Source organism: Candoia aspera, chromosome 3 (assembly GCF_035149785.1).
Source record: "Candoia aspera isolate rCanAsp1 chromosome 3, rCanAsp1.hap2, whole genome shotgun sequence".
Classification (NCBI taxonomy): domain Eukaryota; kingdom Metazoa; phylum Chordata; class Lepidosauria; order Squamata; family Boidae; genus Candoia; species Candoia aspera.
The window spans coordinates 150,321,259-150,346,946 of record NC_086155.1 but is presented as its reverse complement, the minus strand read 5'-3'; the positions used below and the strand labels follow the sequence as shown (position 1 = coordinate 150,346,946).

Genomic DNA, 25,688 nt, shown 5'->3' with positions numbered 1-25,688 from the left:
CAGCTAGCGAGCTGGGAGCCGCAAGACTGGCTGACAGCTGCCCGGCGGCTAGCTGGTGCCCTTTGCGTTTGGAGGCGAGGGAGGGCGGAGTGGCCGCAGAGGATTGCCCCCTTGAGTAGACCCTTGGCGAGCGCCTCGTGAGTATTCAACCTCCTCCCTCCGAGTATCTCTCTGAGCGGCTTCCTTCGTCCTCTTCCTTGGCCATCCCATTGAGAAATGACAGCATGAACGAGAGACCAGGATAGGGCTCCAGGGTGGTCCACCTCAGCTTGCTCTCCAATTTGGCAGCCAAAGCCCTCCGTTGGCCCACCCCGCCCCTTTCCTCCAGCCCTCCATTTCACCATGCCAATGCAACCTCAAGGGGAGAGCCGAGAGGTGAGCCAGGATGAGCCCCTCCTGACCTGACTTGACCTCAGGCCGCGGGAGCACTGGACTACCATTTCCATTATCTTTAGCTGGCACCCTGGCTGGGCTGATGGAAGTGGGCTCTGGTTCCTGCCAGGGAGGTTGAGGTTGGGTGTGTGTGTGTGGCCATCTCCTTGGCCTGTGAGGGTTTTCTTTTGTGTCAGTCTCTAACCAGCCAGCCAGGGGTTGATCTGGATCTGGTGATGTGTTTGGAGCACCCTCTATTCCTGTAATACTTCAGTGGCTGGATTCCCACAACCTGTTAAGCCAGAATTAAATAAATAAAACCTGTGGACTTGGCTGATAATTTAGGGAAAACAACTGATGACCAACTTTCTTAGTCCCCACAAACATAGTATTGTCATTTACTATTAACATCATTAGCAACCAAAGATTGCCAGAAGAGTCACTGATGAAGCTCCATATCAAATGAGCTCCATATCAGATGAGATGGGCTGAGGTCTCTGGATGCTATTTTGCATTTGTAAACCCCCCACCTTTTGCCTACTCTTTGTCATAGCAGCAGACAGACTGAAAAGGGAAAAACTCAAGTGACTGTTCAATGTTTTTTGATTTATAACTTGTGTCTGCCACCTGTAAACAGTGCAAACCTAAGCAACAGCTCTTGTTTTGGGATCTGGATTTGCTAGTTCTCTTGCCAAATGGGTTAATTTGTTGCTGATGTCAGGCATATCCTGACATGCACCTCACCACCTCATAAATATGCCCCAACAGCATCTTTTGTCTGCTCTTTCTCTATAATGCTGCCTTCACCTTGTCTGCAGCCCATGAGTGGAACAGGCTTTAATCTGTCTTAGCTGTGGCTACTGTATTAAAACAGTAATTTCCCCATTTTTTGTCACCCTCCAAGGGCAACCTCAAAGTGTGTAAATGGCTTTGTCACCATTACTTGGACGGAAGTCAGATGACTGGCAGTACTTGCAAACAAAAGTGATAGAGATGGGATAGCAATCAACAATGGGCACATGTCATGCCAGTGTTTTTTGTCAACCTGAGGATGGGGTGGATAGCATTTACAGTAGGTAGCAGTTAACAAGCCTTAACTAACTGTTGTAAGAGTGCCTCTGGGCTTGGGTAGTGTGAATTCATGACTTATGGATCAAAAGCTGATTTAGATGGTGGTGTAATATTACAGGAGATTCATGCACATACAATATGTATAAGAAGGCCAGTATTTCATCTTATTCCTCTGGATAAAGAAATATTTATCACAATTCATGTCTCTGATCTTCATGTCATGCTTCCTCCTCCAGTAAGATGGAAATCTTGTACAATTATCCACAACAAACCTGGCACTTAGACTGTAACCAAATGTGCCTTCTGCCAGCAATATGTGGTAAATATCTTAGTTCCACTCCTATAATTTCATTCTCTTTGTTCTCACTGCCTCTAAAAGATGCCAGATAACTCTCACAAATAACGCCGAAACTGCTGCTAACTAAAGCATTAGCTTTATTCTGTAATAAGCAGGCTTTTACTTTTACAGCCAAAGTTGTATATTTATCGTAATCAAAACTGCATCTGAAGAGTATGCAAGGACTTATAGTTAGGCTGGGATTTCTTGTGAGCTGGAAGCCTTTTTCCCGATCTTTGTTTATTCAGATCTATGCCTCAAAGAAATGTTGAAATAATCCTCCCTAGCATAACATGATCCAGTAGTGATTTCTAACATACAGACTGATCAGAAAGGCAAAAAAAGAGGAAGGGGGCTTTCAATGTCACCCACTCCAGGGATTTTTAATTAATAGTTGGAGAGAAGAGCTTTTAACAAAGCCCGCTGCCACTGATCCCAATCTGTGGAATTGTGATTCTGTGAATGGAGACACTGTATATCCTGTTCCCGTTAGCACCACTGTGTTCATCACTAGCTCCTGCCCATTTCTGTAGTTCTCAGAAGACGAACTGTATGCCTCCTTCCAAAACTGACCTCAGTCACAATGTGACATAAATAACATATTTTATACTGCTAATTGATGATCAAGCATCATTAAATTGGTAAGTATACAAGTATCCTAAGTTTTTACTCTTTTTCACTGGCTTACCATTTTGCACTAAGTTTGCTTGGTCAGTTTGCTTTTACCCTGTCATTTAATAATCCACATCAAGCTAGAAATGGACTATGACTTCTAGTCCCACCTTAGGCACAAAGCCAGCTGGGTGACCTTGGGCCAGTCACTCTCTCTCAGCTCAAGGAAGGAGGCACTGGCAAACCACTTCCAAAATCTTGTCAAGAAAACTTCAAGGACTAGTCCAGGCAGTCACCAGGAGACAAGATTGACTCAAAGGCTGTGTGTGTGTGTGTGTGAAACAAATTTTGAAAGTAGAAAATAATACTTGAATGGGCTTTCCTTTCTTGTTTAAACATGGCAACATGAACCGATCAATCCCTAGAGTTAGGGTTTTTTTTAAGTTCTTGTTTTTAGGACCTGCTGTTTCACACTGAGAACTAGAAATGACAAATTCCAAAAGAATTATCCAGATATACTGTATGTAGTGCTGGGGAAATATCCCAAGTGAAACATTCAACAAGCTGGTGGAAATTAACAAGGCAAATTTTAAAAACAACAACAATGAGGGATTATCAGGCACTGATAATCCAGAAAGCAAAAAAGCTCTTGGAAAGAAACAAGCCCAGAATATATATTTTTCCAGTATCTATATTCATGTAACTAATATTCATATGAGAGCCACTTTGGTCTAGTGTTTAAGGCATCAGGCTAGAAACTGAGAGGCTGTGAGTTCTAGTTCTGTCTTAGGCACAAAGCCAGCTGGGTGACCTTGGGCCAGTCACTTTCGCTCAGCCCTAGGAAGGAGGCAGTGGCAAACCACTTCTGAAAAAAACCGTGCCAAGAAAACGGCAGGGACTTGTCCAGACAGTTTCCAAGAATCAGTCATGATTGGATATATGTGTGTGTGTGTGTGTGTGTGTCTGTCTGTAAAATTTATGAATAGCCAAGCAAGGTTACATTGTGTCATACACACATTGCTCTTCTAGAAAATCCTAACACCCTGATTCTAGACATTCTCCCTTTATCTACATATAAGGACCAGTTCAGACCAGCTTAAGAGTAGGGTGGTCAGGCAAATTCATAAAGTTACTAGTTTTCCTCAGGAGATTTCTTCAAGGCTATTTCGTACTACTGGTTGCATAATCTGCTTGCTTTGTATTTTTCCCTTTAGTAACCCAGCTGACTCCAAAGTAGATAAAGGGCAACTGGTAAGGGTGTCTGCAGGGTATGGTCAGAAAAATCAATATGGCAGCTGCAAAGGTGTGATTGAAGCTCTACCTGTTTTTTATTGTGTCACACATAAACGTTAGGAATGTTGGGGGGGGGATTCAAAGTTTGTAATCAAACCTTAGTCTGGGGAAGGAGATCCTGTTTTTTTTTCTCCCAAATCAGTATCCTTCTCCACACCCCCTGTATATCCTTTCTATATTTGGAATCTGAGTGCTTATCAGGAATTATGGTTGTATTGAGCATGGGGGTTGCTAAAAGAATCATATTGAGAAATTGGAAACAAGATATTATTCCAGATGTGAAGGAATGGTTGTTGGAAATGTGTAATGTATCTGTTTTGGAAAAGGCAGTATTTTCTACTAATCAAAGGATGCAGCAATATGGGTTACTATGGCAGAGATTTTCTCTCTTTTCTATTTTTAAAAAAGTTTTTTTTTAAGTTTAAAGATTGTCTGGTTAATTGTGTATGCATAAAATTTTGAGATAGACAAATAAATCCTCCCCTACTCCCAAAAGCTGAGTTTCCTAACAGAACTTCTGTTAATCAATAGTGAGTAGCAGCTCCTGACACTGAATTTAAGGGACAGAGATGCATGTCAGAACTGGTAGAAGATGATCCTAGTGGGAAATTTCAGAACTGGTACAACATTATTGTTGTAAGGCAGTGTTTCTCAACCTTGGCAACTTTAAGATGGGTGGACTTCAACTCCCAGAATTCCCCAACCAGCCTGGGCAACAAGTTGCCAAGGCTGAGAAACACTGTTGTAAGGTGTCCTTGTGTTTAAATAGAGTTAAATCTATTTGACAGTTTGATTTACTTTTTTCAGTCCATTATATGCAGATGTTGCTCTTTCACTTTCTCAGTCTACTTATAAATGCTGAGCTACAAAACACTATAGAATAATTTCATCTTGCAATATCTTTGAAGATTCTCTCTAAGATGCTGAATCTTGTCTTTGTAACCTGCAGCTATTCTACATCTCCCTCATCATGCTGCCCTTTGGAGTGGGCAATTCCTTATTTTCCAATTCCTTATCCCTGGAGGAGCAGCTTTTCAACTACATTGATGAACATCAGGATGAATTTGTTCAGGTAGAAAAAGAAATGATTGTGAGTTTTGCTAACAAAAGGCAACCCAAGTGTGTCTGCCTTTGCTTGGAAAGCTTGCTGATTTCTAGCAAGGATTATTGGCACGCCAATGCCCGCAGATTGCCAGTTTGAGCCACAGTGCAAAAAGAATTAAAGGCAACATTAATGCTGGCTGGGAGAGCTGTAAGACGTACAACAAAACAAGGCTTATGTACATTAGTTACATTCTGGATATTAAAAAGCACAAGACATGATGATGTAGTCTAAATACAGTATGTTCTGATTAACCTGTTGTTAGGAAAATATACAAAGCTTTTGGAAAAATTGCATTAGGCCTACCACATTTCACAGATATTTCATAGATATTTTCATATTCATAGATATTACCACAAAAAATCATCACAAAATTCATTTCCGAATAGCCTTCTGTGAATCAAAACCTCACCACACACCTTTAAATCTGCATAACTTACACACATGAGAGGTATCTACACTGACCCCTAAGTATACAAAATTACTCCTGAGATGTAATCTTGGTGGGTCAACTGCCTTCTCTTAGCCTGACGGAAATTCCTTCATTACTGTTCTAAACTTCTTGCAGAGGCTTTAAAGTTCTGTTCATGAAGAATTAGTTTTCTGGATCTCTGCCTGTTGCTTTCTTCTCTTCATACTCCAATCAAAAACACAGAGTATGTATGGAGAGGTATCAAAGTAATTGGTGAGCAATAGAAGCTGCTGCCAACAGCTTCACAAATTACAGTGTATATATGCAGGAATCCTCCTATATCCTCAGGAATCCTTGATTTACCAGGAGACCTGGCATTGCTACAGAAGGTATAGCTAGGCAAATGGAACATGGTTACAGGAAGATGTAGGTTCTGCAAGATGCTGTGTCTAGATAAAATGGAATAATAATCCACATTTGAAACATAGTCCAGATATTCTCCTCTCTTGATCTATGTCAGTGCTTCCCAAACCTGGGTAAATTACCCAAACCTGGGTAAAAGTGGTTTTTCTTGGGTAACGACACATGAACCCATTAAATTGACTTATTTTACCTACATTGGGTAAAAAGGGCTTTCTGATAAGCAGTTTTGGGTAATGAAGGAAAAAGTTTGGGAAGCACTGATCTAAGTACTTGATTGTTCAACAAAGAACATACAGACAACAGCATGACACTTCTATGAGAATATGAATTTTATCTCTGGCTTTCCTTTCAGAAACTTAAGGAATGGGTGGCTGTGGAGAGTGATCCGCAACAGCCACACCTAAGAGCAAAAGTCATACAAATGGTCAAGATAGCTGCAGCCAGTCTTGAAGACTTAGGAGCTGTTGTGACGCTCAGCGATACGGGCATTCAACAGGTACTGATCCTTGCTTACATCAGAAGAGTCCTGTGCTCAAATAGAAGGAATGTCTGATTGTGTAATGTGGTCAGCATAGAGTTATCAGATCTGGGTTACAAAAAATCTGGACAAACCACAAGAAAGCAGCAGAAAGATCTGGTAGGAGAAAGGTGGCACCCCAGATCTGGGAGCCCTAAATAAGAGACAGGGATAGGAAGATGTGTAGCAATGAGTAAGGCAGAGTTTTTGAGTCCAAGTCCATGTTTTAGTCTTACAATTGTTATGCAAATAGCTAGGCCTCTAATCAATTAAATAGCACCAAAAAAGATAATAGTTTCTTGGAAGGCACTGGCTGCTTTCCTTCACAATCTCTCTAATAAAAGAGTAAATATAACTTTGAATATTTCACCCTTTTCTTCCACTCCAACTACAAGCCATGTTAGTGGTTTAGATTTAGTGCTCTCTTAAAATATTTTTTTTCATGCAGGACGGCTTCATGTCTTCAGATTCAAGTATCAGATTATATCAGATAATTGATGAAAATAATGTTATTTTGCTCTATTTTTTAAATAGCTTGAAGCTCTGTTGGCTTTGTTGTTGGTTTAATTAAATGCTCTGTGATTTTGATATGGGAAAGCTACTAAGTGGATTGGATTGAACTAGGTGGTTTTTTCTTGAGTTGTGATTTTAATTACCCAGCCTTGATTAATACCTTAATGATAGAATCTATATTCTCTGTCCCTTCAGGAAAAAAGAAACAGGACATATTTAGGAAAAGATGTTTGGTCTCTGCTGGCTGGTATTATTGCCTGTCTCAGAGATAAGATAGTATGTACTTAGGATCTGATTAGAATCCAGTGTAAGGTATATGTGTAGACTGCTCTATAAAGATAAGACAGAAAACATTAAAGTTCCAGGTTCAGTCTCCAGACACTGTGAGAAAAGATCCTTTGAAGCTCAGCAGAACTATTACCACACAGTATTGATAGTACAGTACACTAGCCTGACTCAATATAATGCCACCAACTTTAAATCAGTAGCAGGCAATAGTCATATGGAGGTGTCACTTATGATAACAGGAGCTTTTACATGGCTACTGCACACAGTGAAGCTCTCAGGACAAGGACATTGGACATGCCCAGGCCCTGTTCAGCAAAAGAGTTAGAGGACTCTCTGTATAGATCCTTGGTGAATATGTAAAAAGTCTGAGCTGGAACAAAGCCAACAGCTAACACAAATGACATTGTTTCAAGTATATATCACAAAGAAGGAAATCATTGCTTATTATTTTCTTAAGAAACTCATTGAATAACTATGTTTCAATATCTTCCTGCAGCTGTCTGATGGTCAGAATATTCCATTACCTCCCATCATTCTGGCAAAGTTTGGGGATGATCCACAGAAGCCAACCGTGTGTTTTTACGGACATGTAGATGTGATGCCAGCTAAAAGTCAAGATGGATGGAAAACCCATCCTTTCAGTCTAACAGAAATTGATGGTATGTGTGTATTATCCAGTCAGTACAATCAAAAGTAAAAGGTGTATAAAAAAAAGTTGACAATTTTCAAAGTTTGTATGATAAAAACAGCAAGGATAGGCACTGTGTATATACAAAGACATGGTCATATCAATGTCAATCTTACTTAACAGCAAAGATGAATTTTTTGAGACCTTTTCGTTGCAAAATCATCCGTGCCATCTTCAAATGATGTTTTCTGCACAATCTCATTCTCAATAGAGAATGGAGCAAGAGAAGAGAAGTGTTGTTGTCCCATAGTTAACTGGAAACTAGTATTTTAAATCAGCTTTAACTTTACAAAATTATAGGCCCTTTCACAACTCACTCCCTAAACGTCAAGATACATTCTTTGAATATTGTGAACATTGGGAAATCTTGTTGATCAGGGCGGAAGGATATACTAGTAACTACCGTATCATCATATTATTTGAAATATATATAATGTCACACATAGTGTTTTGCTCTCTGAAAATAATTACCCACAATAATGTTGATCACCCATCAACATATTGAAACAAACACAGCCATAAAACTACATCTAATAAAGAACCAAGAAACTGAAGTATCTATAACTAACAAGACCTACTGTAACCATTCTTTTCAGGCAAATCCTTTTAAGTTTGTTAACTGGAGAAAGAAGAATACTTTGTTTAAAAGATGAATCTGATGACTTCTTATAAGAGGACCTTCCCCAATATATTAGGACTGTTGGAGGCTGAGGCATTCTCTGCATACATGTGAACCTTCCTAAAAGTAGAATCTGACCTGAGCAATGATTAGTGAACCAGGTGTTGTAACTATAACAGAACTGAGATTTATTTATAGGAAATACTTTTTTATTTTTATTTTTTTATTTATTAATTTTCTATCCCACCTTTTTTTTAAACAAATAACTCAAGGCAGCGAACATACCTAATACTCCTTCCTCCTCCTATTTTCTCCTGTGGAGTGAGTTGAACTGAGAGAAAGTGACTGGCCCAAGGTCACCCAGGGTCACTTAACAGGAATAGGCAGACTTAGTAGCATCTAGTTAGTACATCCAACCAAGAGGAGAGTCCAAGAGCATGTGCTCCATGACTGTGTGCCTGGGAAGAAAGGCAGAAAGAAGTGACTTCAGATTAGTAATCTTTTAGGCAAAGGATAGTCAGAATGGCTAAACAAAGAGGGGACACAGAGTAAATCCTTAACTCTATCTGCACTCCACTGCCTCTTTCTAGTCAGTAGGTCATGAAATACTGAAGAATCAGTACCATTGGATTCACAACTCCAACACACCTTCTCATTGGCTTATGCACCAATCCAAACACCCATCACTTTTCAAAGAGTTTTGTGCCAACTTCAGGACAAAGGCTTTGGAAGTGTATCTGCCAGATGGACTTTTCTGATGGATGGTATTTCAGTCCCATGAGATGAGTCCTGTGGGACATCTATGGGTCTATGTACTTTGTGATTTCCTCTTCATAGAAGAACTGAATGCTTCCTTGATTATTCTCAAAGAACTCTGTTGGCTTTGGTTCACCTTTCCTAGAGTCCATTAACAGTTTATATAGCCGCATAACCTCCTGGCATGCTTGGGCTGTGGATACCTACTTTACCTTGGTGGAAGACTGGGCAAAATATTGCTTCTTGCTTGCTCAACAGATTGTTTCCCCTATAAAAGAAGAGCTATCCGCTTGTGGACTTAAACTCTTCCTTTCTTCTGTCCAATTTGCATCAGTGTAGCCTATTAATTTTGGCTCGAAGTCTGATTAAGTATGCAGGGCCTTTTAGGTAATTACCCATCCTCTTGACTCAAATCTAATCTTCTTTGCTTAATACACTCACATTCCTATACAGAATCTCAACTGCTACAGCAGTGTCTGTTTTTTTCACTGTTTATAAGTACAGTAGTCCTTGGGTTATGACAGCCATTGGGACTGGGAACTCTGTTGCTAAGTGACACAGTCATAAAGTGTGATGTCATGTGACTATGTTGCTTAGTGATGGAAATTCCAGCAGTCCTGATTCCTGTAGTTAAACGAGGACCATGCAGTTTGTTAAGCAAGGACCTCACATGATTTCGACTTCCAATGGCTTCCCCATTGACTTTGCTTTTTGGAAGCTGGCAGTGAATGTCAGAAATTGCCCAGATCATGATCATGGGGCCACAGGGAGGCTGCGAGGGCCAGAACTCCGAGGACCCATCACAAGTCCGCCTTCTTCAGTGCTGTCGTAATTTTGAATGGTCACTGAACAAATGGTTGTAACCTGAGGACTACCTGTACAGGACTTTCCAACTGTAGTCCTTTATTTACAGTCTCCATCAGGGACTCCTTATCTGCAATCTGTTTCTGGAAGTCAGTTTCCATAGGCCTACTGGTTTTGTTAGCTTTACTTAGCCCTAGTGTCAGGGTCAGCCTCGCTCCGAATAAGACACGGACTCACTTAATAGGGATTAAGGATTTCCGGTTTATTGAAACGGTTCTGACAGAAAGAAAAACGGGAACGGGGGTGCGGTGGTGAGGTACCCTGTATATACCCTCTTGCGGGGTCCCGTGCTCCTCCACCCTTCATTGTCCCCAATCTCCCTTGATGGGTTTCTTGATGGCTGTGTGGGTGTTTTCCCGGTGGCTGTCCTTGTCCTCTTGGTTCAGGTGTGTCCTCCAGGGCACCAGGTGCGGCTTATCGCTGCTTATCTGAAGTCCTTCTATTCAGCTGCATATGATTCCATGGGTGTGGGTGCTTGGTTTAAGCGCTGATTTAATTATCTCCTTCCTCTCTCTCTTAATGATCATGATCCATGTTGTGAGGCTCTTTGTGCCTTGCAATGGGGTCATGACACCTAGACATTTAAGAAGAAATTTCAACTCTCTATGGTTGAAGAAGTAATTTCCATCCTCTCTTTCTACCTGGATGCCATGGTAGTAGGAGATGCTCCCCTCTGTTTCCTTGCTGAGGTTCCTCACAATCTCTAGGATATCCTTATCTTGGTAACACATTATTAAATCATCCACAAAGGTAAGTATGTCTGCCTGTCATTTCTGAATCTGGAATAAAGACAAGGATCAGCTTTATCTTGCATGAAGGCTTGCTTGACAAGCATCTGGTTGAGCTTCTCATTCCAGGTTCCAGCTGCTTGCTTCAGGCCCTAGATGCGCTTTTGAAGTTTGCATATGTACTAGATCTTTCTGTCCTAGTCCCTCAAATCTGGGTGTCTATTGCATGTATTTCTTCAATGATCTCTTCCATGCAGGAATGCAGTCTGTATCAAATGAGGTTTTGTAACTATGACAGAAAGGAGCTCTATTTACAGGAAATACATTTTAGTAATAGGCAAGGCCTAGCACTTAGCTAACTCCATCCTGCCAGAAAGAAGGTCCAAGAGAATATGCTCGATCCATGTATGCCTGGGAAGAAAGGCAGAAGAAATTGAGTTCAGATTAGCAGTCTCTTAGACAAAGAGCAGGCAGAGTTATAGATAGAGGATACTGAGTAAATCCTTCCCTCTCTATCTACACCTATTACCCTTTGAGGTGCTGAAGAGTTCATGCCATTGGGTTTACACCTCTAACAAGGACTAGGCTGGATATGAAATATTCAATTAATGGCGGGGGAGAAAAAAGCTTTCTACAGTTTTGTGGAGATGATCATTGCATATCTGGGCTTGTCTTTATGCTTTATAACTGGGTTGAGTGTAGAGATAGAGCCTTTGTATCAGCAAGGAGAATTATTCAGGCACTGCAGTATTTGGGACGTGGGCATCCATGACAACTTGCTGCTTTTGTCAGAAGGATAACAGGGTTGCACTGCCATGCTGCACGCTCTTGTATGTGCATCTGATGTCACATAGAACATGCATAAGGACCAGGCTTGTATCACAACATGCCCAACTGATTTGGGAGGAAAATTGTAAAGAGAATTACAGGGCTAAGCTTGATACAAGTATGAAATAGTCTTTTTATTTTTCCTGCCTTCCATTATGCCCATGATGAAAATAAAAAATGGAACCTTTTGTAATAAGAAATATTGTTCTATAGTTACTGAATTTAGAACTGCCTAGGCATTTTATTGAATATAAATGAAAGCGCACAAGATTTTGATTGCAGTTTTTCTAATCTCAGTTGAACTTTTTCTAAGATTCTAGATGAACTAGGGCAATCTCAACTGAGATTGAAAAAAAAATAAGGGTTTTCCTGAAGTGAAGCCCTAATACTTTATTGTCTGAAAATATCTTAATGGAATATATCAAGCATGAGCAGGTTGTTTTGGCCTAAGGATATACACGTCTCTGAGTAGCATGCTGGGTACTATTCTCTAAAAAAATGCATGAACCCACACAAAAATAACCTGAATTGTACTCTAATGCATTAAATATAGCAAATATAATTGTGCCTTTAATAATTTTCCTCTTCTGCCATATTACCCATTACAATTTCCCTCATATAAACTGAAATCCAGTAGATGCATACAATGTATATATTTAAAATGGCAAGTTTGAATCCATTTCTCATATTTTTAATAATTTTCTTCTTCTGCCACATTAAAAATGACAGTTTCCCATTTACACTGAATCCCATGAACACATTCAAAATGTATAGTTTAAATTTATTTCTCTCATGTATTTTGTAAAGGCCCTCCTCTGCACATTAAAAACCAAAAAGCAGTGGCAACTTTTGGTGTGGTTTTGGGACCAAAGAATCTGGAGTGTCACGCACAGTCCTGAGTCTGTAGGTTTTGCGCTGTTGTTGTACAGTATATAATTACATTGAACATGATGGATAGAAATGATAGAGACAGAGGCAGAGACAGCATACTGCAGTGTAAGGTGCCAGCCATTAGCATCATCTCTGTTTCCCAGAATGCTTGAGGTCTCTAACAGAACTCCTAAGAGTTCTTTAGACATGATGGGCAGCTGCACCTTGGTGTTCTGTTTGGAAGTGGAGAGTAGGTGAAAGAAACCTTGTGGTAGATGTGTGCTTTGTAACTGGCTGTATCTTCCACATAGTACTTTTGCAAGCAGGTAAGACCTTTGTCAGCAACCTTTTTGTAAGACTTTTGTCAACATTCCAAATCTGCCCACCAGCCCAAAACAGGTGGGATACCAGAAAAAGGATACAACTAATGCATACATCATAATTGGGGAAAGGCACTTTTGAGCAGAGCTGACTATTCAAGAACAGTGCTGGATACACAGACATGCCTGATACTTCCAAAGAAATGCAAAGCCATTTGGAGTAGGCAGGACTCTTAAGGTTGGCCTATCTATTGGATAGACGCACAGTTTATTTAGGCACATTTACTCTTTCAAGTTACTGCCACAGCCTCCTTAGCAGGGAGCTTCCTCAGCTGTCTTCATATCCATTGAAAGAGAGAGAAAGAAAGAGAGCTTTGTTCTGTTTTTAGCATAATCAGAAGTTTCAAATTTTAATATAAGTTTCCTTTATCCTAAGGAAATCTGTATGGGCGTGGAGCAACTGATAACAAAGGACCTGTCTTAGCTTGGATAAATGCTGTGAGCACATTCAAAGCACTAAACATAGTAAGTAAAAAAGTGGCCTTGTAGAAAAAGAAGGATTTTAAATGTTTTCAGCAATATTAAGTAGAGCAGCTTGGAAAAGCAGTTTAAATTAAGGAAAGATCAAGGAGGAGAGATCCAACACTCACTTAAGAGGCTAAAGGCTCATCTAGACTAGAATCCCTCATACACAGGGGCAATCAAATGCATCATGGAATCTCACATGCAAAACATAAACTCAATAGTTCTCTTGTGTGGTTCTTCCCAAATAACTGGTACTTCATGGGCTCAGCCTTGGATTCTGAAAGGGTTTATAGTTAGCCATTGATAGTCCATGTTCTATCATTGTGTCTGGTTGCTGTTGTTGTTGTTATTGTTATTATTATTATTATTTAGATTTGTTATAGCCACCCCACTCCAAAAGACTTTGGGTGGCTTACAACATCCAATATACAACTTAAAACAAATTAAAAACATAACTACACAGCATAACAGCCCATACAAAAACAGCCATAACGATTAAAAAAAACATGATAGGGGCTCTACTAACACATTAATCCCAGGCCTGGGAACACAGTCAGGTCTTGAGAGACACTTGGAAAGTGGAAGCCATATGTATGTCTGGGGAGATACTGTCCCAGAAAGCAGGGGCTACGATAGAGAGGGCACACTCCCTTGGTCCCATAAGATGACAACATTCAATTGAGAGGACCTGCAGTGTATCCAGTCTGCCTGAACATATGGATGGGCAAAGACAATTGGAGATAGGTGGTCCCTCAAATAACCAGGCCGTATGCCATGAAGGGCTTTATGGATGACGACCAGCACCTTAAATTGCACCCAGAAGCCAACTGGTAGCCAATGCAGCTTGCATAGCAGTGATGACACATGAGCATAACAAGAAATGCCTGTTACTTTTAAAACATCAAAACTGGTGGCCATGAACACATCTGGTGGCAGTGAATTTCATAGTTCAACTATGCATTGGGTAGAAATTGAATTTTCTAATTCACACCTCCTTAGATTCTGGAGAATATATGCAGGCTGGATGGTCCAAAGATGCTTTTCAAAGAACAGAAAATCATAACGTAGTCTGGCCCTCCAGTATCATATAAAATAGGAAAGGTAGCACCAAGGAATAACTCAGAATGAGAGGGTCAGTTTCTTACAGAGATAATCAAGAATGGGAGGAAGAGTGTGAGCTGGGAGTCATCATACTTTCAGTATATTTGCAAACTCACAAGGACCAGATTCCATTTAAAACAGATGTAGTTGTCCTGTTCATAAATGGTTTTAGTAGTTGGTAAGTCAACAAGTCCTAGAAACATATGCATTTGACACAGCATGTGATCATTCTTTGATCATTCCTGACAGTAATTATGACAGCTTCTGATTTCCCTTTCTTTCCCCTGTTATTTATCTCAGAGAGTCTAGTCCACAGATGTATTTGTCCAGAGCACTCCCTTTTAGTCAGTTATGCTGCATTCAGGCTTTAATATCTCCAGTTAAAACAGGGGTAGGAAATCTGCAGCCTTTAAGAACCTAATTTCTAGAGCTGTGTGAATCAGCCAAGATCTGATTTGCATGTACAGTTTGAATCATAAAATCAATTTGATTCCAAGTGTTGGTTTGATCTTATAAAGTGTGCGTGTGGATTCAGGAAAGGAAGCTGAATCTCAATTCAGTTCAAAGGCACCTGATTTGTTGAGACAAATCATGTTTGTTTTTTGCACCAGAGAACAAAAATGCTTTATCTCAATGCCACAAAGGTCTTTATTGAGGCGAATCACTAAGCTCTTTGTTGAGGCTAATCCAAGCTACTTTGCAATGAACTGGAATTTATTGGGATTGTACATTATAATTCTGTCTGACATTATACTGAGAATTCTTTTTTCTTTAATGGTTGCTTAAAAGGGGGTTTATTTTCTCTACCAGGATTTACCAGTAAACATCAAATTTCTTATTGAAGGCATGGAAGAAGCAGGATCCATTGGATTGGAAAAATTGGTTGAAAAAGAAAATGAGCAATTTTTCTCCAGTGTTGACTATATTGTGATTTCAGATAATACTTGGCTCACAAAAACAAAACCAGCTCTTACATATGGAGCTAGAGGAAATGCCTGCTTCTCAGTGAAGGTAAAATGGTAAAACCACAATTACTTGTGACTAAAAATTCTGATTGTGTTCTGGGGGAGTTTCTTTGAAACTGATAGGATGCAAATTTTACTATCTCCAGATAAGCTTTCCCAACTTGATGCCCAATAGAAAAATTGGATTACAACTTCTATAATTTCACTTTTTGGTGGGAATTGTGTAATATGTACAGAGAGCAACAGGTTGTAGAAGAATGGGTGTAGTCTGTGTGTGGTTAGAATGTTGGACTAGAATCAGGAAATCATAGGAGCTCCCTGGGAGAGTCTGAGCTGTCACAAATTCCCAAACAAATTCACAGAGTTGTGACAGGATAAAATCAGGGATGACACCCTTGAACTCCATGGAGAAAAGGAAGGATATAAAAGTAACCAACAGATAACAGATGAACAAGAATCCTAAAATCCATCAACTAGATTAGATGAAAAGAGATAGCTCATTTGAATGATGGGACACTAAAACCTGGAAGCTCTGAGCATGTGCTAAGATCAGTTGTTTGTGAACTATACCAGGATCAAGGTTAACAGCTTTTTTGTGCAAACATTCACTCCTAGTTTTCCTATAAATATTCTTTTTCAGCAACCCAGTTTAGGGGAAGGGCTATTGCTTTTTAGCCGTCGTTGTAGTTAGTTGATTGGGAGTCAGAAACCCAGGCTGACTTCCTGCAAACCTTCTTGAGATCTACTGATAGATCTTCTTCCCACCACTTCCATACAGGACTTCTTCATCTCTCTGCCCCTTTTCTGCTCTTCTTCTTAACTAAGCCTGACATTTCCAAGGATTTAATCATCAGCCCTAAGCTAATAAGCATAAATTTGTATTTCCTTCACTGTTTCTCATGCTCGTATTTATCATACTTGTTTCCTACACTCTATGTAAACAGATCAGGAGCTTATAGAGCTACCTCATTTTATTTTCATGACAACCTTTTGATAAATTTGATAAATAAATAAAATAAATAAATAAACCTTTTGAGATAGATTAGGTGTAAAAGAATAGTGACTTGTTCAAGATTGCTTTATAATGCCTGACAGAAATTTCAGATTGGGCTTCTTTCAGTCAGAATCAGTATCTTTTACCCACCATTCCACACTGGCTTCAAAATAACGTTGGGCATACGGAATTCTTGGATTGACAGCTACCTGTATTCTTGGCTCATTACAAGTAGCAGCTTTTAACAGAGCTGGTAGCTAGTGTCCAATGTATAAGCCAGGACTATTTTCTCACTCTCTGTCCTCACGTAAGCTAGACATAAAGACCCTCCATCCCAGGTGAGTTTCCATTAGTTCTGTGGAAAACTGAACTCTATCCTAGCCTGATGTATGTCTCTCTTGCTGAGGATCCTTAAGCAGTGTTTCCAATATTCCAAAAAAATTCTGGGTGGATGGTCTCCTTGACTGCCCTAATCTCTAAGAACATACTTCAAAATAGCCTTTATTGTAGTTATTGATTAGTACAATAAACATAGTTATATGAATGTTTGTTATTTGCATATTCTTCATTTACAGATGTAACTATGTTAAACAACTATCCTGATATAGCAAGGGCAACAGAAGGTTTGAACATTGGAGGAATCCATGCTAACTGATAGACAAAAAATGAATCGTTTTTTTACAATTAACTTTGGTGCAAGCACAAATAAAACACCAGTACTATAAATTCAAAATTCATTTAAATGTTGACCTTATCTGTGTGATGACCAATATGCTGTCTTTATTTTACTTAGGTAGAAGGTGGTGAAAAAGATCTTCATTCAGGAAGTGCAGGTGGCATCCTCCATGAACCCATGTCTGATTTGGTAGCTCTGCTTGGTAAAGAAGAAAAGTATACATTGTCTACATGGAATTAGTTAGCCAAAGTTTTTATTGATAGGAGTGGGTGGCCTCCCATTTCATCAGCATGTAGTACCATGAAAGTCAAAAACTGGGTTGAAAATGTTTAATCATGTCCTTCTGATAATTTCGCAGCATCACTGAGTAGACTCCTGAAATCCTCCAGAAGATTGGGAGGCTGAGTTGTGAGCAAGTCCCTCAACTCTATTATAGAGCAGTATACACACACAGATAACTGGTGCTGTATGGAAAGGTGGGAAAGTTGTAAAAGGCTTTCCAGAACAGCCTTCGCTAATGCCAAAGTCATTGTGATATTTAAGGAGATCTTAACTGTAAGGCTAAAACATAGAAGTGGAATGCTAATCAGAACATGGGCATGAGGCTAACTGATGTAAACTAACCACATGTTATAATGGCTGGTATAATTTATATGAAAATTAATTGATGCAGAGGCTTAAATCACACAAAACTTAAATTGGTTCTGTTTAAATCTGTTCATAAAGCAGAAGTAAACATACCAGAATATATTTCCTTTTATTTTAAAATGTCTCTCCATTTTCCATCCACACCTATATTTCACATGTAGCACAGTAACATCTACATTTTTGGTTTCCTCCCTCCCTTAACAGATTAGAGCCAGGCAATATCTTAGCTAGATTTCATTTAACAGTAAAAACATATGGTAAAATAATGATTACATTTTATTTTGGTTCCATAGACAGTCTTGTGAATTCATCTGGACGTATTCTGATCCCCGGAATGTATGATGATGTGGCTCCATTTACACAGGAAGATAAAAAGCAATATGAGTTAATAGAATTTGATACACAAGAACATAAATCAAATCTTGGAGTAAAGGAATTCCTCTATGATACCAAGGTACAGTACTTTCAGTGATAGTCTGAAGAAATGGTTACAAAACTCCCCATTCACAGGACAAGACTACTGTATGTATACAGTATCTATCATATTTCCCGCTGCAGACTCTGTCCTCTTTCTTCACAAAAAGTCAGGGAAAGAGAATAGATGCACATATTTTGATTAGTTTTATTAGAAATTGTCCCCTTGGAAGCACTGGGTAGGAAAGGAAACGAAGGCAGGCAAAAGGAAATAAATAAAAGCAATAGGAAGACCCAGTAATGTTATATTTAAGAAAATAAGTCTGAAGAAAAACAATTTGAAATATATGGTAAAAAGAAAATAAGTACCTTTGTATCAATGTGTTTTATGGACATAATGCTGTTTTTTTGCCTGTTTTTCCCTGTTCAAGCTGTCTGGGTAATTGATGTTCATGTTTTTTGAACTGAGTATTTAATACCTTGATAAAAATGTTGCACTGGACTGTCAAAGAATTTAATCACAGTAGATCTGGCTCTTCATTATCATTATCATACATGGTATTTGTTGGTTTCCACTTTGCCGCTTGTTTGGGTAGACAAAAAAAGACCAGGTCTAGTATCTAGGTTCTAGACCTCCCATGTTTTGTTGTGTAAGCCAATTTACAAAAATCATACAAAACACTAAATGTGTTGGTCTTTCCTGCTTCCTATACATATTGAAAGATGTGAAATCATGCTTGGGAATAAGAAATCAGATAAATGATTTCACACATTTAGTGTTTTGTATAATTTTTGTAAATTGGCTTACACAACAAAACATGATAAAAGTTTCAACCCATCATGTTATAAAGAAACAACAGGACCCTTTCTCATTGCAATTATTTATAGTTACCTGCTTTTCAAAGATTTGAGTAGAAAAAAAGGAAAACATCAATTTTATTTCTCTTGTCAGACCTAAAGATCCTTGTAGCAGGTACTTAAATTAACCTAGCAAGTAATTGAACATTGTGGAATTAAGGAAACATTTTCTTGTCAGCAACTTTCAGATTGTAAATTAACATTTAACAACCTAGACACATCATTTATTAGGTATGCTGTATATGACTTGAAACAGTCTTGGTGTGAGGAAGCAGAATCTCAATGATATCCCCACTGTGGTCACAAAAGAAATCCTTCAAACCTGACATTTGCATTGGAGGGCCATGCTCCAATGCTGAATGGAAGCGATGTCCGTCCATTCTTGAATTCTCATAAAGCTATCTTCCCATGATACTGTGCCCCTTTGCCAATACCTATGTTGCCTCTAATACATCTGTTTCAAGCTAGTGCAGTCATCTGACTGCCTTCTAAGTTAATGGGTGAGAAAGCCTAGAAGGTTTGACACACTTAGAGCTGCCCTTGGATGGTGAGGAATAAGGGAGAAAACACTACTTAACATCAACACAATTAAGGATAACTTAAGGTTGTGTCTCAGATGGACTGGAGTGACATGAAGGCAATTTCCGGAGGACATACGAAAAAGTGCTGTTGCCAGGGCATATTTATGCCATTGTCAGATGCAAATAGGAAAAGGTCCATCCATTGGGATGTTCTCATTGAGGTAAATGACATAAGAATTATTTTTTCAGTCTGCTGCAGAACATGAACCCATAAATAACAACTTCCAAATCAACTTACTTGTGACAGCAGAACTCACTGGTGCCAACCAATGCATGTAGCAGACTGAAACAGCAGCTTCAAAAGAGCAGTTGTGATCAAGACTGTTGTGAGAGAAAGGAAGAATTAAATTCAGTCTCTCTGACTGTCCTAGTCCAGTTTGAATATTTTGTTAAACCTCACGTTTAATGTTATATGTAGTTTGGGCCTTAATGACCAAAGAATTGGCACTGTAATGCAGCGTGAAGAATCCTTTGATAGTGTAATGGGAATGACCTTGGGAGACAGGGTGGGGGAGAGAGAGATGCTGCCTAGGGAATGATCAGATAAGAGAGGGCATAGCCCCATAATGGGCAGAGAAGAACACTCAGAAAGGAACCTCCCTAACTTACCAGGCTATAAAAGAGATGGCAAGAGATTTGTACTTTCAGACTTGCAAAATTTTGTTAATGTAGCCTTACAATAAAGTAGAATTAGCTCATATGGTCATGTTTCCTGTCTGGTCTACCTGGGACAGCTGGCAGGTAGCCAGTCAATGGTGTGGTCAAAAGGGGGATTCAAGGGATTTTGGGCTGCATGTGATGCTCAGGCTGCAAGTCTTGCCTTAATGGAAGAGGGAACATTGATTCTGTGAGGAAACAAGTCATACAAGCTTCACCTATATGATCAGCCATGCCAGCTGTAGCTCTAGACATACTTACAGAATAAATCCTGATGTAATGGGAAGAAGGAATAACCTTGAGGAACAGGAGGAAGAGATGCAAGCAAGACAATAGTCAGATAAAATAAATCTGAGTCCAGGGCAGTTCTGTAACCTGCGTAAACATCTCAGAGAAGGCCTTCCCTAGTTCTCTCTTTAATAGATTAATTAAAAATAGCAATTGCAACAATAAAAACTAATACAAACAAAAAAAAGAAAAGAATAAAAAGAAAAAATAGATGGTGCAGAAAAGAAAAAGAACAGAAAGAAAAAATAAGAATATAGTAGTAAAGGAAAGAAATATATAAAGAAACGACTACCCCCTTCATCATAACAAGTATAAACAATTTTAGTAACTTATCACCTTCTCTTAAAATACAACAAATGATCTCTTCTTTCCATATCCCATCTCTTATCTATAAACAAAGCCTTAAAGCCTCATCATTTCAGTCCTGATGTCAGCAGAAGTCCGTTAAGGGTTACCAGAGATAACATATTTATTTTAACCTTGATCAAATAAACTAACTTTATATTCCTTCCTTTTCCTTTTAACCATCTTGATCTTTAGTCCATTCAAATAATGCCCTAGAACTTTATTTCTTTTCATTTTTTCTTTGTCCCTCCTCACAAAACGCTTCAAAGTTTAACAAGCCTCTTTGGAAAATCCAGTATAGGAAAATTACCCAGTTCATTCTCTTGGTTTGTTATTTGTATATCCCTTTTAATTATTAAGACATCAGCCAGTTTCTTTTGTAAGTCCAGTATAACATCTTTTTCCATATAATTCTTGTAGCCTGTCATTTTTAAATCCACTTTCAACTCAGTCTCACTCTTGTCAGGTAAAACGTGTTCCTTTTCCATAACATCTTTTAAACACAGTCTATTTATAGAGGCAGACACTCTGAAAATTAAGTTCTGGGTCCATTGTTCAAAAATATCCTTCAATATGTCCAATGTTAAAATATTTTGCTTCATTCTGTGTTTGTAAGTCAAATTTAAGTGTTCTTCTCCTTTAATTGTAATCTTTAGTTCCTTCTGGTTCCCACTAGTGTCCAACCTTCAAAGTTCCATGCTATCATGTTTTTTTAAAAAAAGGATTCAAAACAAACACATTTTCCCATGGGAAGGATTCTTATAATTAATTTCAAAATCTTATTTCAAATCCATCTGGACTGTTTGTAACTTTCCAGAATCAAAGTTCTAATCATCCTTTTGCTGTTTATTAAAAAAATTAAGGCCTTAAACTTGTATTTAAAACTTCTTTGGCTAAGGATTGAAGGAAATTCACCTGGTGTTTTCAGACTTGTTGATCCAAAGGTTCCTAATATCTGAAAAGCAGTTAACAAGCAATTTCTGAAAGTGATTAGAAAAGAAAGTATGCAAACCCAGTGTCCTTTTAAAGGTGCTGACTGTGGTTTAAGCAAGATGGCTTATGCCCTCGTCTCCCAGAGCTCTAAATCTTCCGGAGACTGCTGTCTTGTGTCTTCTTGTGAGAAGCAGATGTCTGGAACACCTGTGGGTGATCTCAAGTCCTCTCCTTGTCTGGAAAGGAATTACAAAGAGCCAATGCACTTACTGGCTCTTCGTTCCACTACAATCATTGTCTCTGTTTTTAGTGGAGCTGTTTTCAGCTTGCCATTTCTCCCCCAGAAGTGACCTTCCCTAGTTCTCTCAAAGATAAAGGGAGGGATGGGGGAAGCACATTCACTTGCAAGATTCTGTTCATATAACCACATGATAAAAGTAGCATTAGCATGAATAACTTTGGTTTCCTAGTCTGGTCTATGTTGGAGGGCTGGCACCTGCTTAACATAATAAACTGTTTATGATTGGTTTTTAAACTTGGCTTTAGTTGTGTGGGAGCAGCCACTGAAAAAGCAATGGAATTGGAGTAATATTTATAAAGATATCCTGAAAGTGATATCATTGCTTGCTAGCTTTACTGAATGCACTCTGGCTAAAGTTTTCTATTTTGCTTTGTTCATTCTCTTTTTAAGGAGAAAATACTCTTACATATGTGGCACTTGCCATGTCTCTCTATTCATGGGATAGAGGGAGCTTTTTACGAACCAGGTATGAAAACGGTTATACCATCAAGAGTCATAGGAAAGTTTTCAATCCGGCAAGTCCCTCATATGGACCTGTCTAAAGTGGAACATCAGGTAATATCTTCTTGAAACTTAATGACTTTCATCATATCTTAGATGAGTAGTTATTGATCTTCAGCATATTTCTGAGTGGTTCAGTCTGACACTGTTTTGGTATCGTACCTCTTTTTCATAATGAGATATGAAGAAGGAGCAACTAAGCAAGACATTGAATTATGTGCAAGAGACCTTGGTAACAGGGCTTCGTCATACTAGCAGACCCTGGGTTATTCATGTTACAGTCTAAGCCCTGAACAGTTTGGTGTTAATAGCCCACAGTAGAATGAGGAACAGCTGGCTTCCTGGGTCAGATAAATAGGTAAAATTCAGCTGCATGCCTAGTTGCTTTTGGTTCCTGGCCTTCTTAGCATTGCTGGGTTACCAGGCTGCCTTGAATCAGAATTAGGGGAGAAACTGACCAATCAACCAGCTGGAATGATCTGTTTTCTTCTGAGAAATACTTTTTCTAATGGCTTGTCAGTTTTTAATAGCTTTTCAGGGCCCAGTCTATGGAAAACAAGAATGATATGAAGAGATTTGGTGTGGCTGCAAGATTCAGATCCCAATATTGTTTGATCACCAAGGGGTCCAACCCTTGCCAAAATCAAAACTGCATCTTTCTCCCTCAGTTTGTTCAGCTGTAGTCTGTGAAGTGGGGGTGGAGGGAACCAAATTGCTTACAGCCCAGATTCTGGGTGTGGAGGACTTGTCTAGGACAAACTCCTGACACTGGCACAGGCTGAAGATTGTGAAGAGGTTCTGAGTTGGGGAAAGTTAAAGAACAGCAGGCATACCAGAAGGAAACTGAGGGTGAGGCATGGAGGGTTACTAGAGGTAGGACCATCCATGAGGGGTGATGGTAATCAAGCACCATCCCTTTTTATGCCCTTTGATTGGATGGTACTGACTACTATCTTGACTTTAGTTGACACCCCACCCCCCAATCTTCTAGCCTAGCTCACTCACTCATTCAGAGGCTTCCTGCTTTGAGTTAAACACAATTCAAATAATATTTAAAAGACCACAAATACGTTAAGCTGAAAATAATTTATTTCTATTTTTAGGTGAAAAAACATTTAGAAAATGTATTCTCTAACCGAAGAAGTCCAAATAAACTGACAGTGTCTATGGAATTGGGTGCAAAGCCCTGGATTGCCAATATTAATGATCCTCAGTATACAGCTGCTAAAAAGGCAATCAGAAAAGGTTTGTACTGTTTTAGGCATTGCAGTTTATGTTCTGCATGTGGCTTCCCTGTGTCTTTATAAGGACAAGCAACAAAGGCTAATCAAAATTTATATTATACTTGTGTATTTTTCCATTTAAAGTTCTACAGAACTGGAAATAGGAAGATTCTTCAGATACAGATGGAAGCTATGGTTGAGTTACACAACAGTATTTTTATCTTATAAGGACATTTCAGATATAACATCTATATGTTGCATCAAAAGCCACTTTTGAAGGGATTTCAAAAACAAATTCTGATACAGTACAGGCTGGCCAGGGGATAAAGGGCAACCATTCAAGCTTTTTCCCATGCCTACTCAAACTTAAGCACAGCATGGAATGTTGGAATTGCTAAATTAGTTTCTATAGAATGACTCGTACTTAAGTACCTAGGAATGTTTACCAACATATACCACTTTGCCAGTAATTATATCTTGTTTTTATTTTTTTATTTGCCACCACAAAAAAATAAATTTTACATCAGGAATATATATTTCTCCTTACCTATGTTTCAGTTTTTAACCAGGATCCAGACATGATCCGGGATGGATCAACAATTCCAATTGCTGGGGTCCTTCAGAATATAACGAGGAAGAGTGTGATGATGCTTCCAATTGGTGCAGTGGATGATGGGGAGCATTCCCAGAAAGAGAAAATAAGCAGGTTCACAAGTTAAATTAATTTCATATGTTAGCATAAGAGAAAGATAAGCATAATCTCCCCTCCCCCATTTTTATTTCTACCAATTGTGGGGATAATTGTGGAAGGAGATAACTATTTCTCTGTCCCCCATTTTTGTGTGCATTACTGTATATCTTATTTCAGGCGCTTGAAAACTATTTATAGAGGACTCAGGTTGTATAAAACCTGGTTCATACTTTGTGTTAAACCAAGATTTGTTTTAACCGTAATTTGTTGGACAAGTCATTGCAGCCTCTTTGAGACATAATACTAAGCTAAAGCCCGTCATTTACAAAATATCTGGGTTCATATATCAAACTCAGCCCACAGGCCAGCTGTTTAGAACTTCAAAGCAACATAGCACCTTTTACTTTTAAATTGCTTTACAACTGTTTTTCTTTCCTTTCCTTTCCTGATCAGATTCAACTATATCAATGGAACAAAGATGTTTGTCTCCTTTTTACTGGAGATTTCAAAACTTCAAGCCTCCCATTTGAAAGTGGTGATATGATGGTGCATAAAACTACAATCTTATTAGTTTCATGTTTGTATTGGGTATGGTTGCAGCTCCAAATGCATATAATGATGCTGTATGAATCTTTCCAGAAATATATTTTCAGACTGACAAATCCTTATGCTACACAGCAAGATATTTCTTTCTCATTCTGAATGCATGTTGTCCCTTAAATGTATGTATTTCAATAATAGAAAGGCTGGATTCACACATTGTACTATTTGTTGAATAAGCCAGAGTAAATTAGTTCATATAAAACCAGGGATGGTGTCGGCCTTGCGGGGTAGGTAGGATAGATAGGTAGGTATCACAACCAGATGAGCTAATTCTATTTTATTGTAAAGCTACGTTGACAGAATCTTGCAAGTCTGAAAGTACAGTCCTCCCCTGCCCCCATCTCCTTTACAGCCCAAGAAACTAGGGAGGGTGTCTTCTAAGCCTCTTGCCCCACCCCCTATCCAGTTGCGGGCTATGCTGTCTCTTCCCTGACCATTCCCTTGGCAGCCGTCTCTTTGCCACATACCATTACAGATGAACAGCCCCATCTGTTTTTCCCACTACCATTACAGAATGGCAGCCTGCAGGCTGTATGTGGCAGCTTGTACCCCGTTTGTGTGATCCTTAAGCATCCAAGACCTTGCCACAAAAATTTGTGGCAAAAGGGTTGAAAAATCAGCAGTATTATTTAATTAAAAATGATAAATAATGTTGGGAATGGGAGCAGAGATTCTAGGAGATGAATCAGCTAGTTTGTTGGCCATGCTGTGCCCAAGTCTTCTGATACTCAGTTCTGTATCTGTGTTTTTTTAAAACACTTATGAATTTAG

The 25,688-nt window shown here is 39.0% G+C and overlaps 1 protein-coding gene across 1 annotated transcript; it reads left to right on the top strand.

Annotated features, from left to right (window-relative positions):
- CNDP1 (carnosine dipeptidase 1) lies at window positions 1–24,978 on the top strand. Its single transcript, XM_063299032.1, has 12 exons — window positions 1–137; window positions 4,635–4,757; window positions 5,975–6,118; window positions 7,437–7,599; window positions 13,050–13,138; window positions 15,050–15,250; window positions 16,992–17,076; window positions 17,816–17,976; window positions 22,290–22,454; window positions 23,504–23,645; window positions 24,182–24,329; window positions 24,768–24,978. The coding sequence occupies exons 2-12, from the start codon at window positions 4,656–4,658 to the stop codon at window positions 24,856–24,858; spliced, it is 1,491 nt and encodes a 496-aa protein (XP_063155102.1). The 5' UTR covers window positions 1–137; window positions 4,635–4,655; the 3' UTR covers window positions 24,859–24,978.
- The last annotated feature ends 710 nt before the right edge of the window (window positions 24,979–25,688 follow it).

Excerpts from the sequence above, each read along its gene's own strand:
- CNDP1 (XM_063299032.1), top strand. The coding sequence starts at position 4,656 with ATGCTGCCCTTTGGAGTGGGCAATTCCTTATTTTCCAATTCCTTATCC. Across the intron at positions 13,139-15,049 it reads CATTCAAAGCACTAAACATA|GATTTACCAGTAAACATCAA; the intron begins GTAAGTAAAAAA and ends TTTCTCTACCAG. Across the intron at positions 22,455-23,503 it reads TGTCTAAAGTGGAACATCAG|GTGAAAAAACATTTAGAAAA; the intron begins GTAATATCTTCT and ends TTCTATTTTTAG.